The 13,034-nt window shown below is 46.5% G+C and overlaps 2 protein-coding genes across 13 annotated transcripts in view; one reads left to right on the forward strand and one right to left on the reverse strand.

Moving 5' to 3' along the window:
- LOC308563228 (uncharacterized protein) overlaps nt 1-2,504 on the forward strand; it is a 43,702-nt gene extending 41,198 nt beyond the window's left edge. For 5 of the 11 annotated variants that reach the window (XM_081150076.1, XM_081150075.1, XM_081150078.1 and 2 more), the window contains 2 exons: nt 857-973; nt 2,063-2,504. In XM_081150076.1, the coding sequence (XP_081006202.1) occupies nt 857-973; nt 2,063-2,217 (272 nt within the window). In that variant the 3' untranslated portion in view covers nt 2,218-2,504. Of the gene's footprint in view, nt 1-648; nt 974-2,062 lie in introns of all 11 variants that reach the window. The other 6 variants (XR_013999755.1, XR_013999756.1, XR_013999757.1 and 3 more) reach the window with 2 other exon arrangements.
- COLEC12 (collectin subfamily member 12) overlaps nt 1-13,034 on the reverse strand; it is a 170,110-nt gene that overhangs the window by 10,976 nt on the left and 146,100 nt on the right. Inside the window, exons 6-8 of one of the 2 annotated variants that reach the window (XM_081150065.1) lie at nt 4,155-4,643; nt 3,066-3,202; nt 1,715-1,824 (exon numbers count right to left, since the gene is read on the reverse strand). In XM_081150065.1, the coding sequence (XP_081006191.1) occupies nt 1,715-1,824; nt 3,066-3,202; nt 4,155-4,643 (736 nt within the window). The remainder of the gene's footprint in view (nt 1-1,714; nt 1,825-3,065; nt 3,203-4,154; nt 4,644-13,034) is intronic. The other variant, XM_081150066.1, reaches the window with a different exon arrangement.

Genomic DNA, 13,034 nt, shown 5'->3' on the forward strand with positions numbered 1-13,034 from the left:
ACTCTCCTTCCAAATCATATAATTCTTGCTGGAGCCTGGGGAAGAAGAGGAAAGTCCCACCTTGGGAGAGCTGGCGTAGACAGTGATGTTTCTCCTCAATCCCTTCCATATGGGCCAGTCCATTTTTTTCTTGGAGGAAGGCTTAAGATTGAATTTCTTAGTGAGTCTAACCCAGACCTTTTCTGCATTTATGGCTGTGAGAAAAGTAGAGGAGACTGATTTTTTTTTTCCCCAGCTCCCCTCTGACTCGCTTACAAAAAGGCTTTGGCGCTTTGGCACTCTTAACTGTCAAAGTCACAGATTTATCCTTTCCTTTAATCATCTCTGCCTCCCACACCACCTCCAGCCCTCCGCTGCTCCGATTTTTGGTGCCAACTCTCAACTGTTCGAGTCTCCTGAAGTGCAAGTCTGTCGTGCCCGGTGCTCTCCTCCGGCTGACAGCCAAGTTCCTGGGGATCAGGGTATAGTGTCACTTCCTCTCCCCCAGGACAGGCGCAGAGGGGAGCAGACAGGATATCTGTCCGATGGCCGGCAGGCTGACACCCATATGCCCTGGGACCAGGCTGAGGCTCCCCTCAGCAGATCGAAAATCTTCAAATGTTCCATCTCTACTTGCGATCACTCTTTTTTCTTTTTTTTTTTTTAAAGACAGGGCCTCATTCTGGTCCATCTATTTCTTCTAACCACGCTTTTCACGTGGAGAATTTAAAAGTACAGAGAAGCCTCTATCTACCCAGGTACCTGTGGCCCCTCCACCACCTTGGATCCTCTCCTGCTCCTTGACTTCTACAGGATCGGCCTCAAAGGCCGTGACACTGTCTGGGACCTGATACGTCCTTGCTTTCTCCACTCTCAGTGCCATGGATGCTGCAGCCTCCTCCCTGCTTGGGACATGCTCCCAAAGCTGAGATGCGCTCACACCTGCGGGCACCTCTGCAGAGCCTGCCTCCTCTGTCTCCAGAAGGATTCAGAAGTGGGTTTTTATAAATTCTCCATTTGGTAGAGTTTATTGCATATTTCCACATCCATTACAGGCAAAGCAGGACTAGGACGAAGTGAAATTTAAATTGGCACAATTTAGTCATCTTCAGACCTTTGGGCAGAATTAGGGATGGTGGACACCTGGGGTAGGAGGAGGCTTGTGGAGACCTCTGGGCCCCTAGGAGCTCAGACAAGGTGCTGTGACACGCTTCCATCCTTTGCCGCTGCCTTTAGAGAACTCAGGTCACATCGGACCACACAAGGGAATCTTCAAGCCTTTAGAAGAAGGTTATCTTACAAACACCTTTGTTCGTGGTGCACTTGAACTTCCCGTGTAAACTTGCAGTTTGTAATTATGCTCTGGACAGAAGCCCAGCCGGGTTAGGGTGAACTCTGAATGTGCCTGAGGTCGTCTGGGCTCCCTTCTCCTTCATAGCAACATTTAAAGAGAATGTTTTGGCCACAAGTGTGGTTTTTATGAGTCTGATTTTTTTTTTTCCTCACAGAAACGAAACAAACTCACTCCCCAAAAAGAAAAACCCTATTTTATAGCATATAGAGTCCCAACTACGATTTCCCTTCATAGAAATACACAACTGGTACCAGGAACCTCAGTGTGAGGAGTGTCTAGGACATTAGGTCGTTAAGGAGGAAACTGTAGGGAGTCAGGCAAGAGGTGAAACACAGAACAGGGAGAGTCTGACCACCCATCTGAAAGTTCCTGAGCACTCACTTATACTCCGGAGATGTCCCGTCCAGCCACTTCCATTCGCTCTCATGCTCCAAGTCCGTGAGGCCGATCCAGTGGCTTTCTCTCCCTACCATCTGCTTTTTGATCCATTGCTGAACAATAAACCAGAGATGGTGCATTAGTATTTCTTAGAACAGATGTCTGGGGGGCTTCCCCTCCCCTAGCATTTAGAAAAAAAGGACAGTTTAAAAGAGGATGTGTCCGCACCTTGGCCTGCTTTTGCTGTCCTTTTTATTGTACTTGTTTTGTTTTGCACTGTTTTGGGGGCTTTGACAGTTTTTCTCTTATAGACTCATAAGTGATATTTCAGTGATGCCCTTCCTCCTCTAGATCACCCAGACTACTTTGTGAATTCAGCCAGCTCCATCCCCTTCGACCATACATCCCTCCTGTGCTCGTCTACAATGGCAACAGCCAGGCGTCATCGAGCTCCTCCTCTGGGCCAGGTGCCACGTCCAGTGCCGTCGCCTGCAACGCATCTTTAAGCCTAACAACCTATGTAATAAAGACAAGCGGCTGGGCTGGGATTGGGCCCAGCTCTGTATATCCTAAAGCCCGGGCACCTGACTGTATGTTCGTTCCCAGTCAGTCACTGTGGGAAGCATCTGTTCCCAGGGTTGTGTTTGCTGGAGATACTTAGAGAAAAGGAAGGAGGCCACTGGAACAGCGTGGCACAGAAGAAAGAGCATCGACATTGTTGCTAGATGGACCTCACTTTTGGGCTCAGCTCTGCATTTATTTGTCAACCCGTGAATAAATCATTTAAACCTTGTGAGGCCTCAGTGTTCTTATCTGTTTGGTGGGGATAATAATACCCCCACTAGGGTTGTTGTAAGGCTTAAAGGAGAAAACGCCTTGTATGGTGCCTGGCACACAGTAAGGGCCTTGTGAGTGGTCACCATCGTTATCCTGTGTGGGCTCTGTCCCTATGGCCTTTTCTGCTCTTCCTGACCCTGCTGGGGCCACATGTCTGGTCCCTTAAACCTCACTCCACCTCAAGGGGCTCATGCCTCTTTGCCTCTCTCTCCTCAGGTGCCTGGGGCCAGTCCATAGGCTTCTCTTCTGCGTTACTGCTCTTGACAGCCACTGGGAGGAGCCACACGTCTCCCAGGCTGCACGAGCAATCTTCCAGGTGGAAGCAAGAGGATATAATTCCCATGCCAGGAATGCTTCTTGTCACTGGACAAAGCCCAAATCTCCATAATGCAGCCTCCTGTGTTTATGTGACCAGGAATTCTTGATATCATTGACTCCCCAGTAAGCATGCAATTTCCAGATGTAAACTATCCCTAAATTATAGTTTTCCCCAACTCAAAGTATGCTACAAACATACCTGTTCCTCTCTTGTGTTTATGAAAACGAGATGTGAAGACTTGTCTTCACAGAAAAGTTTTGCATCCTCAAAAATTTCTTTCTCAACCGAAAAATAGTAGCATTTGTCTGTGAAATTCTTCCAGTGAGGAGGGCAGCCTAGGAATGTAAAGGTTTACAACACTGATTAAAAACAAAACATGGAAAGCACCATCCTTCTTCAGCTGTGTGTAAGAGGCACAGCCACCGCCCTGCTTCCCTCCCAGACCAGGAGTAGCCCTGCATCCGTGCGGGGAGCCCGTGACCGACGCTCACGGACATCCTGGGAGCAAGGGCAAGTACAGGGAACGGCAGAGCACACAGTAGTTAAAACTACATAATTTGGAAAGTATCTGTGCTAGGTCTCTGCTCCTGTGCATCTGGATTAATCTTTACGACAACAGAAAAACGGAATCAACAACCAAAGGCAGTGTAGGCCACCTGGAATCAGATGGAACCTACAGATAACTACGTGGGACAACCCAGAACCCAGTTGGGCTCACAGGACTGTAAAGATGACCTGAGTTGTACTGAAGGAAATCCAGTAGAATTGGGTGTGGATCAAAGGAGAGAAAAATAGGCTTGGTTGCAAACCCAGCATTTAGGATTTTACCAAAGGTTTAATTATGGAAGGAGTAGAAGTCACCATAGTATCTCCTCAAAAGAAGTGAAATCTAGGCTTCAGTAGCAGAAAGTTCCACCTGCATGTTAAGTGAGGGACGTGTGTCCCCAGGTGAAGGGCAAAAAGTGAAGACAGGATGGACAGGATGGGTCGAGGGTGGCCAGCCTTGGACTTTCATGAAGGAAATGTCTGGGGACATGTTTTTCCCTGAGGGCCTGACTCAGCTAAATAAACAAGTGCTAGAGAACCTGATCGTGTTTAGAGAGAAACATGTGCCTGAGTGACGCAGCCTGTGAGAGCAGCAGGGGCACTGTGCCTCCCCCACATGAAACCTCGCTATCAGATAAAATAGGGTGTGGGGGAAGCATGGAGCAGCACACTGGGCACCAGCCCAGCCACAAGCACACACACTGCCCCTGTCCCCTGGTGCCAGGGAGGGTTCAGATTTACCATTGGCCTCAGGTGCTGTTGTTGGCTCATTCTGGAGGGCCAGGGGCACTGCTGCTCCTGATGTGCCTGGGGGGCCTGGAGGACCCCTGGGGCCTGGCATGCCTGGCACCCCAGGCAAGCCTGGCAGCCCCCGCGGTCCAGGCACCCCGGGCTCCCCCACAGTGCCCTGTAGTCCCTGGAAGCCAGGAGGGCCCTGGGGGCCGGGGAGTCCATCCTTGCCTGGAGGGCCTGGAGGGCCGGGGTCCCCATTGGGTCCCTGAGGGCCAGGCTTCCCTGGGGACCCGCGGGAGCCTTTGGCACCCTGAGAGCCTTTGGAGCCTTTGCTGCCTCGCTCTCCAGGGGGGCCGACTGGCCCAATTGGGCCCCTCTCACCAGCAGGGCCAGGTGGACCAGGCTCCCCCTTCTCTCCTTTCTGTCCCTTGTTGCCAGTGGGACCAGGGGGGCCCTGCTGTCCTCTGTCACCTTTCGGACCCCTGGGGCCAGGAGGACCTAAAACAAAAATATAAATGGAACAACATGAAATCCATTGTACGTGATAGTGAAGCATTTATCTTCTTATAAAACTTCCAATTAAAAAAAAACTTAGACATACAAAATATATACATTAAGGATTGCTTACTGTTTTACCATGTTATTGTTGACAGTCTTTTTCTTTCTTTAACAGAGATGTTTCTTTACTAAGCTCACCCCTCCCACTCCAAGCATTTAGAATAGATCTTAACAGCACACAACTTCCCAGTACCCACTGATGTTTTAGGGGAAGACAGCTTCCAGTATCAACATGATTCACACCATTTACCTAGGCTCTTTAGTCAACTGGGACTATTTATCACCAGCAAAACCTGCGAGTTGGGATCAAGATTCCCTCCTACTTATGCTTTTTCCCCCCTTATTTGACAAATATTTATTAATGACCTGTTATATGACAAGCACCATATAAGGTGTTAGGATACCTGAAGAGTTGAATTAGACAAAAAATAAAAATAAAAATGCTATCAAGTGTTGAGAGGCACTGTCCTGTTAACCACTCCGGAGAGGCCTCTTCCTCCCTGTTGCATTCCACCTGGCATTCCTGTCCCCTCCACCAGTGCTGTGGGGACACTATTGTCCTTAGAGCTGAGCCTCGCTCATCATGGGCCAGCTCAGAGGGTCAGGAGGTCTTGGTGGGAAAGTGCTCTCCAGGCCAGGCTGAGGAGGATCAGTTTCACTTTTTCCAGCTTGTTAGTCTAATAATGCAAATAGGGAAGGTGGGCTAGAGGGAAAAAATAGGTGGACCGTTGAATTGGCAGGGAAGGAAGAAAGAAAAAACCCACTGTTTTCTACCAGAAAAGGAAACAGCAGTTCTTGAAAAAGGCAGGGGCCAGGGTGGGGAGGCAAATACCTGCTCATCCCATAAAGCAGGTCACTTAACATAGGACTGTTTTCTTTAAGTTCTCGGGGCTGAAAGGGAGCTTCACACAAATACACCATAATTCTGTATAGTGAAGGACAGTTTTCGAGGGACTTTCACATCTGTTATGTCACCTGACCTTTGTCTATGACATTACTCCCACAGCACATTTGAGGACACTCAGGGCCAGAGCCGCCAAGCTCTTTGTTCAAATCAAGGTTACTTAGCTCCTCAGGACAGATATACCTGAGTGCTAAGCTGTTCACCTAGCAGGATATGACACAGGCAACCCCAATCAAGCAGTGGAGCTGGGACAGGAATTCAGGTCTTCTTACGTTGAAATGAATGTGACTCAGAGGACACTGTTTTCAGATGTTCTCCCCAGAATGTTAGAGTTGCTGAGATCTCACTATTCTACATGAAGGAGTAAGAGAGGCCCACACTCATTCCACTTTTCAGGCTGGAAGGTGGAGGTGACGGGGAGATGAAGGGTGAGTAGGCCTCCTGCCCTAAGTTTTCTCTATTCCCTACACCACCACTCCCTCACCAGCTGGTCAGACAGAACTGTGAAGCAGCCCTTCCCACCTTTGTAGGACACGCTCTGCCCTCCTCCCACCCTAGGCCCTGACGGATATCACTGTACTCTCAAGCTATCCATGGCCCCAAGTCCAACCCATCCATCACTGCTCTCCCTTAGCAGGCACCTGGGCCCGGGACTCAGCTTTTTTTATTTAAGGTTACCATGATGTCACTCACGGATTTACTGGCAGGACCCTCTGCAGAGCTGTAAGAGAGTTTATGCTAGTGGCTAGGACGAGCTTCATGCATTCCTTTTAGGGTTTTCTGCTCCATAGGGGGAGACTTTAGGAGACTTTGAGATGAAGGACTCTCCTTGAACCTGACTCATTGGCTTCTGCCCACCAGCTCCCAATAGCTCCTCCTCATTATCAGCTCTCCTAGGCTCTGGGTCCTTATTTCCGTCTTATAGGCAGATGGTCCATTTTCTCCAGGATGTCTGGCCAGCACCTCCAACTTGCCATGTCTACAAGTGACCTTATCATCTCTGTTGTTTAAGTCCTTCCATCATTTCTTATCCCACCACATCATCATAACCGTCTTCCTTTCCGTTACTTGTCACAACCCTAGTGTGGGTGTTGTCTCTTTCCCTCACTCCTGTCCCTCTCTCTGTCTTTCTGGTAGATTTTTATGCTCTTCCTATCTCTGATTCCTGCCCATTCATTCATTCCACTCTGCATTTTCCCACATTTGTCCTCCTTACACACAATTCTGATCTCCACTTGGTCTAGAATATTCAGCCCCCATTTAACCATTTGGTATCAAAGGCTTTCATGACCTGGCCTCACTGTTGATTCCATCCTAGCTCTGGACTTTTGCAAATCTCTTCTCTTAGAATTTCCTTTGCCTATAGGCATCTGGAAAATTCATATTCACCCACCATGTAATCCTCCCAGGCCACTGCAGATGGAAGTTTTCCCTTCTCTAATCTTTCAGTCCTTGTTTGTTCTTTGAGGACACTGCCCCATCCAGCAGCCAGCAGTGTCTGGCACAGGGTCATTATTCAGTAAGTGTTTATCAAATCAACATGCACCACCTGTCAAAAGGCCTAGTGCACTAATGCCAACATGTTGGGCCTCAGGAGAGACCAGAAGGGAGAGATTTGGGGGGAACAGTGACCTGCCTGGTGTCCCTCACCTTTTTCTAAGAAATACAGCTCCACTCAGTCTACATGTCAGGTTGATCCTGGATGCCACTGTGGAATGAATGATCATGGGGACATCTGTCTTTCTTGATTCTACTCACACTTAAAAATTGATCCAGTGATCTTATCTGCAATCTTTTTTCTTTTTCTTTTTTCTGTTTAACACGAGGAGGCTCATTTAAATAGCTTAGGGCATTTAGTGAAGATTGAGAAGGTGGGTTTTCATTGCTAGATCTATCTCCTTTAAAAAAGTAACTTAGCCCGGCCAGGCGTGGCTCAGTGGTTGAACGTCGACCTGGGATCCAGGCGATTCCTGGTCAGGGCACATGCCCAGGTTGTGGGTTCGATCAATGACTCTCTCATCATTGATGTTTCTATCTCTCTCTCTCTCTCTCTCTCTCCTTTCCTCTCTCTGAAATCAATAAAGATATATTTAAAAAATAAAAATAAAAAAGTAACTTAGTTCCTTTGTGTAATTAAGAAAATAGTGTCCTAGAGTTTAACAGTGGGGAAGGTGGCATGTGTGTTCCCCGTAATGGATGCAGCATTATGGAAGGGTCTGGTGAAACAATATGGACAGTCAGTCAAAACAAAACAAAATTCTAATTGGAGTAACAGCAAAAATAAAAGTAACTTTTCTTTCTCAACTATTTCTGTCTTGTTTGTGTTCTCTGTTTAGCCTTAAGAAATCCAAATAGTGAAGAGGGTCTGTTGGCAAACTCAAGTGCTTTAGAAATTTGTTATCCTTAATCGATGAGTTTGGACAATAATCAGTGTTTCTCATTCACTTACATCTGGGGTTGGTGCTACACTCGCAAGTTATGGGAAATGAGTTTACCTGCGTCTATGAAATAGTGACTGTTCAGAGGCGTGTGCCCCTGATCTGACAGACCCATGTGGCAGGGAGCAGTATTTCCTCCAGGACACCTTCCTCTGGTTTCTGACAGAATTCCAAGGACACACAACACACTTCCTCTCCTGACATGAAGCCAAGACTGTGGCTTTTCATTCATTTCTCTTTGTTTCTGGGCACGGGTAGTTTGTGGTGGTCAGCTACTTCCCTCTAGACTGGAAGTACTCCTTGAATGTCTCCACTCACTCCACACTGAAGTTGTGGCTTATTTTAAGAATGGCATAAAACATGGATCCCACAGTCAGTAGATGCTAATTTCTAGATCTTGTGAAGGAAGAGAATAGATATTGGGAGAAGACGCAAGTTTTTGCCTTTCATAAAAACTGATTTTTTCATATGAGGCACTATATCCATCACAAATAGGTTACCTGTCTAAGTTTAATATTTATGGCTGCGGATAAAATCCTAGCATGCAAACGGTTACCAATGTCTCCATCCACAGCTGCCCCAGCCTTGGGAAACCCATCATGGACCTAGAGCAGAAAGCTGGCTCTCTGCCGCCTGAGACTGGGCTTTGTGAAAAGGTACTGTAGGTGTCCCATACATAAGGGGATTCAATCATTCATATACTTTGCTCATTAAGAGCATACTTTGCTCATTAAAATGTAAAAATTTTATGTTTCTTTTTAAAAACACTAAGAAAAAGAGCCAAAATCATGTTAAAAGTCAGCCCTGGTTTCCCATTAAAAGTAGATTATTAATGCCAGGGGTATATCTTCCTCCAGGACCTGGGACGCTAGTATCATTTTATTAGCATCTGGATGATCCCAGGCTTTTAGGTCTTACTTGAAACTTTTATTGGGTGGCTGTTGAAGTGAAAATAAAAGGAAATAAAATATAAGCTACCTTTAGTGCCTCAAAACTGAGAACACTGGGATAAATGATGTGGGAGTATTTATGAGCTTGTGCAGTAACAACTTGAGTTTAGTCGAGAGAATGGTTACGCTACATGTGGAGGCACATGTGATGTCCCATACAGAAGCAAATCTGAGATTTGCTTTCAAGGCAAAGTGGGTGGCTCCCTGGCTCAGGATCTAAAATGCCAGGATACCCATGTTGCTGGTAAAGCCATTGCAAGCTCCAGAAATGCCCGAATATGAACTCTGAGCAGCCTGTGTTTGCTCTGCCAGCAAAACCTCCTCATATTCCCCAGACCCAAGAGCTGGGAGCCCAGAACACCTGAATCCTCCAACCAAGCAGTTCAAAGAGGACGAAAGGCTTTAAATCACTGTTCTGTTTCCACTTTGGCAACCAAACTGCAGACCTTGAGAAGGGCCCAGCCCCTGTCCTTTCCACTTGGCTTTCCAGCAAGACTGCTGGTGCTTAACATAAGGTAGAGAAACAACTTTAGTTCTCAGTGCCATCCAAAACCTTGGAGACTCAATTTTAGAACCATGAGTGGTAAGGTTGGAAGAACAGAGGAAAATAGTAATGTGAACTGATGTATCTTTCTTCTCATTTAAAAATCTACTTTGCAATTAATCAAACATTTATTAAACACCTACAACATGAAAAAGTCATTCTGCTTCACTGAGGTAAAAAGGAATGTACAAATTAAAAGAACATTTAATAGATATTATTTGGCAATCATTCTGCAGAATAATTTGATTCTCGACCTCATGTTTAAGACAGGCTTCTGGAGAGCTGTGGAAGCTCCCTGTCTGCAGAGGAGGGATATTTAAACCACTCTTTCTCACCACCTGGCCAGTCTGCTTCTATGCCTTCAAATGCCTTTTCTTGAGGATCCCAGACAAGCAGTATCAAGAGGAGATGGGATCGGCAAAGAGAGGAACAGAGGCCTCCTGCCTGATCCACTTTGTTCTGTCCCGTCCTGCTTTCCCCAGTTCTTTCAGCCTTCCTATGCATCTTTCCAGGTTGAGCCCAAATGTCAATCCCTTATTGCAGCCTTAACCAGTTGCTCTCCTGAAAATAAACTCTCTTGCATCTCAGCCTCCCTGAATATGTCATCTGTTCCGCGTCATCACAGGGCAGCAGGGTGCCACTAGAGCCCTGGTTTGGGAACTAGACAGACCCCCGGTTAGTCCAGTCTGCCATTTATTAGCTGCTTGACCTTGGGTAAGTTACACAGGCTCTCTGAGTCTCCATTCTCTCCCCTGCAATGGGGAGTGCTGATAATTCTTACCTTAAAGAGATGTAACAATGAAGGCAGACAATTTATCCAAGCGCTCAGCATCGTGACTGGCATATCACAGACACTCAATAAACATGGACTTAAAAATTAGTGAAAGCCAGCTGTTGGTGACACCTGAGACCAACTCCAGGGCTGGGCACCAGGAAGCAAGCAGTAAGTACTCTGGACCCAAATCAACCTTAACCCTGTCTGTACAATTTTATTCCTTGTGCACATAAAGCTACTGTTTTCTACTGTGGTGTGTTGGCTGGTGCTACAGCAGAAGGGGAATCTTGGATAGGAACTGAATTGGGTATGAATATTAGCTAACCCTCTGCCAGGCACTGCACTAGGTGCTTTATTTACATTATTGCATGAAGTCCTCATGACTCTAAAAGGTAGACACAGATGGGGAAATAGAGGCACAGAGAGGAAGAGGAACTTGGTACGTGGATCCAGGTCTCTCTGATTCCAGCTCTTGTTCTTACTCACTAACTCTCATGCCTCTCTGGGAAGAGCAGATGAAAGGAGCCCTCTGGTTGTCCTAGGAGGATGCAGCTGACCCTTCATAGCTTACCGAGGAATAGCTCAGGATGTGAGGTGAACTTTCCACCCAAGAGTGTGCATTCTGAGGGATGAAGTCCTCTGTGTCCATAATTAGGGTAAAAGTCTTTACATTATTTATAACAAAAAAGTAAGACTTTCTTAACAAGGTTTTTGGTTCACAGATTTAGAAATAGTTGTCAAGATTCAACATGTGATTTAATATCTGTCTCTACGTTATCGTTTAGCTTTCGTGTAATCAGTCAGCTTCAGCTTCCACTTCTTAATGAGGCAAACGTCTCCTGTGGCTGAACTGTACCGGGAGCATGAGGATTCCTCAAGTGCAAGCCACCAAGAATTTCCCAGAAAGCATCAGAGTATTTTGAATCTTGCAGAGGCAAGCCCAACATAAGCCAGTGTTAATCCAATCCTGCTCCATCCATCCTGCCTTATCCCCTTTCCCTCATTCTCAGGGACCAGATGTGCTAAGAAAGAAAGAGGAAAGGTGCTAGAAATGAGGTGTGGAAGGACATACTTGCACTCAGAAATGGAGTTCTTTCCCCAGTCTTGTTCTCTTGGAAATCCTGGTGGGCATTTCTGTTCTGGGGGAAGTCGAGAAGATTGAATAGAAAGGGGGTTGCTTGGCTGGCTTGAGATGTTTCTCAGGTCAACTCACAGAAAGGGCAAGTGATGATAAAACCAAGGATGCATGTAATATGGGAAAGCATATGTGAAAAAGAAAATATTCAGAAACCAAGCTCTGAGGTATTGCAGAATTACTGAGTCAGAAAGCTCATTCTAACCGACATCTCCAACTTAATAGCCAAGCCAGCCTTGTCGAGCCATATATCAGACTCTGACACCTGTGTTCAATTTCTGTCCACATGGCTCCCCACCTCTACAATACATACGTGCCTCTTGGCTTTTCCTTTGGGCTGGGACACTTTAGGTAGGGAATTCCAGGGTCCTAGGCACCAAAGAGGGACAGGAACGGGTTGAAGTAGGCTCTGAATACCCAGCCCCTTGAGCCAGTTAGGGCTTCCACAGCAGGGCGCTGTTGTCCAGGGGAGGGCAGGGCTGCCCTTGACTCTGACTCTGAGTCTGAGTCTCCTCCTGAGTGAGGATGCCAGTGTCTTTCATCTCCACGTCTGCCGTCCCATTCCAGGTCACCCATACTTGGTGCATAGCCTGTCACTGGACCCGTCTCCATATCGCTCCCCTATAATCTACTTTCCCGTTAGCCCCCCAACAACCTTTTAAAACTATAAATCGGGTCATGTCACCACCTTGCTTAAAACCTCCTCACGCCTAGAATGAAACCTCAACTTCCCCCTCACAGACTCCTGGGGGGCAGCCGGAACAGGGAAGAGGAACGTGCATTTTCACAGCCTATCAGTGGGGTTAGCAGCATGGGCTTTGGCACCAGACAGCCTGGGCTCAGATCCTGTTTATCTACTTATTATTTCTATACATTCGAGCAAGTTCCCTGAACCTCTCTAAGCCTTATAGTTTCCTCATCTATAAACTGGCAGCGATTTTGTATGTACCTGCCTCATAGAGTTGTTGTCAGGACTCACTGGGATGGTTTCTATAAAGCACTCAGCACACTCATACTCAATAGTCGCTGATAACAATAATCAGAATAATGGAAACATGAACTAATTTAAAGCTAGGGTCAGAATCTGCAACTGTGAGTTTTCTGCACTTCCTTAGCTGATAAGTCATGTTATTAAATATGTCAGAAGTTTCCTTGTAGAGAACAAGCTACAGTTAACTAATGGAATAATGCAACTATGAATTTATAGTTAGAAATTATCCAAAATACCATGATAGGACTGTCTAAGGTATTACAATTCCAAGAGACACTTAGAGAGCTCTTATTTCATGAGGTTGCATGTCTGCTGAGATCTGCCCTCATTCTGAATTTAGGTTGAGAAAGAAGAGAAAAACAAACAGACCAAGCACTGAAGAACTTCCTATCATTTGCAAGCCCACCCCTATTCAATATGACTCCCACCTATAATATCCCTGACTTGCAGCTGTCCAGCCCCTCTAGAGGTGAGGCACCCCCGTTGCTCAGGGGAACCACTGCATTTTCAGGCAATGCCAGTTTTTGTAAGGAACAGCATATAAAACCAACACTTTCCTTCCTTTAGTGAATACCCAATAGTGTTTGTTTCACG

Source organism: Miniopterus schreibersii, assembly GCF_964146895.1.
Source record: "Miniopterus schreibersii genome assembly, chromosome: 10".
NCBI lineage: Eukaryota > Metazoa > Chordata > Mammalia > Chiroptera > Miniopteridae > Miniopterus > Miniopterus schreibersii.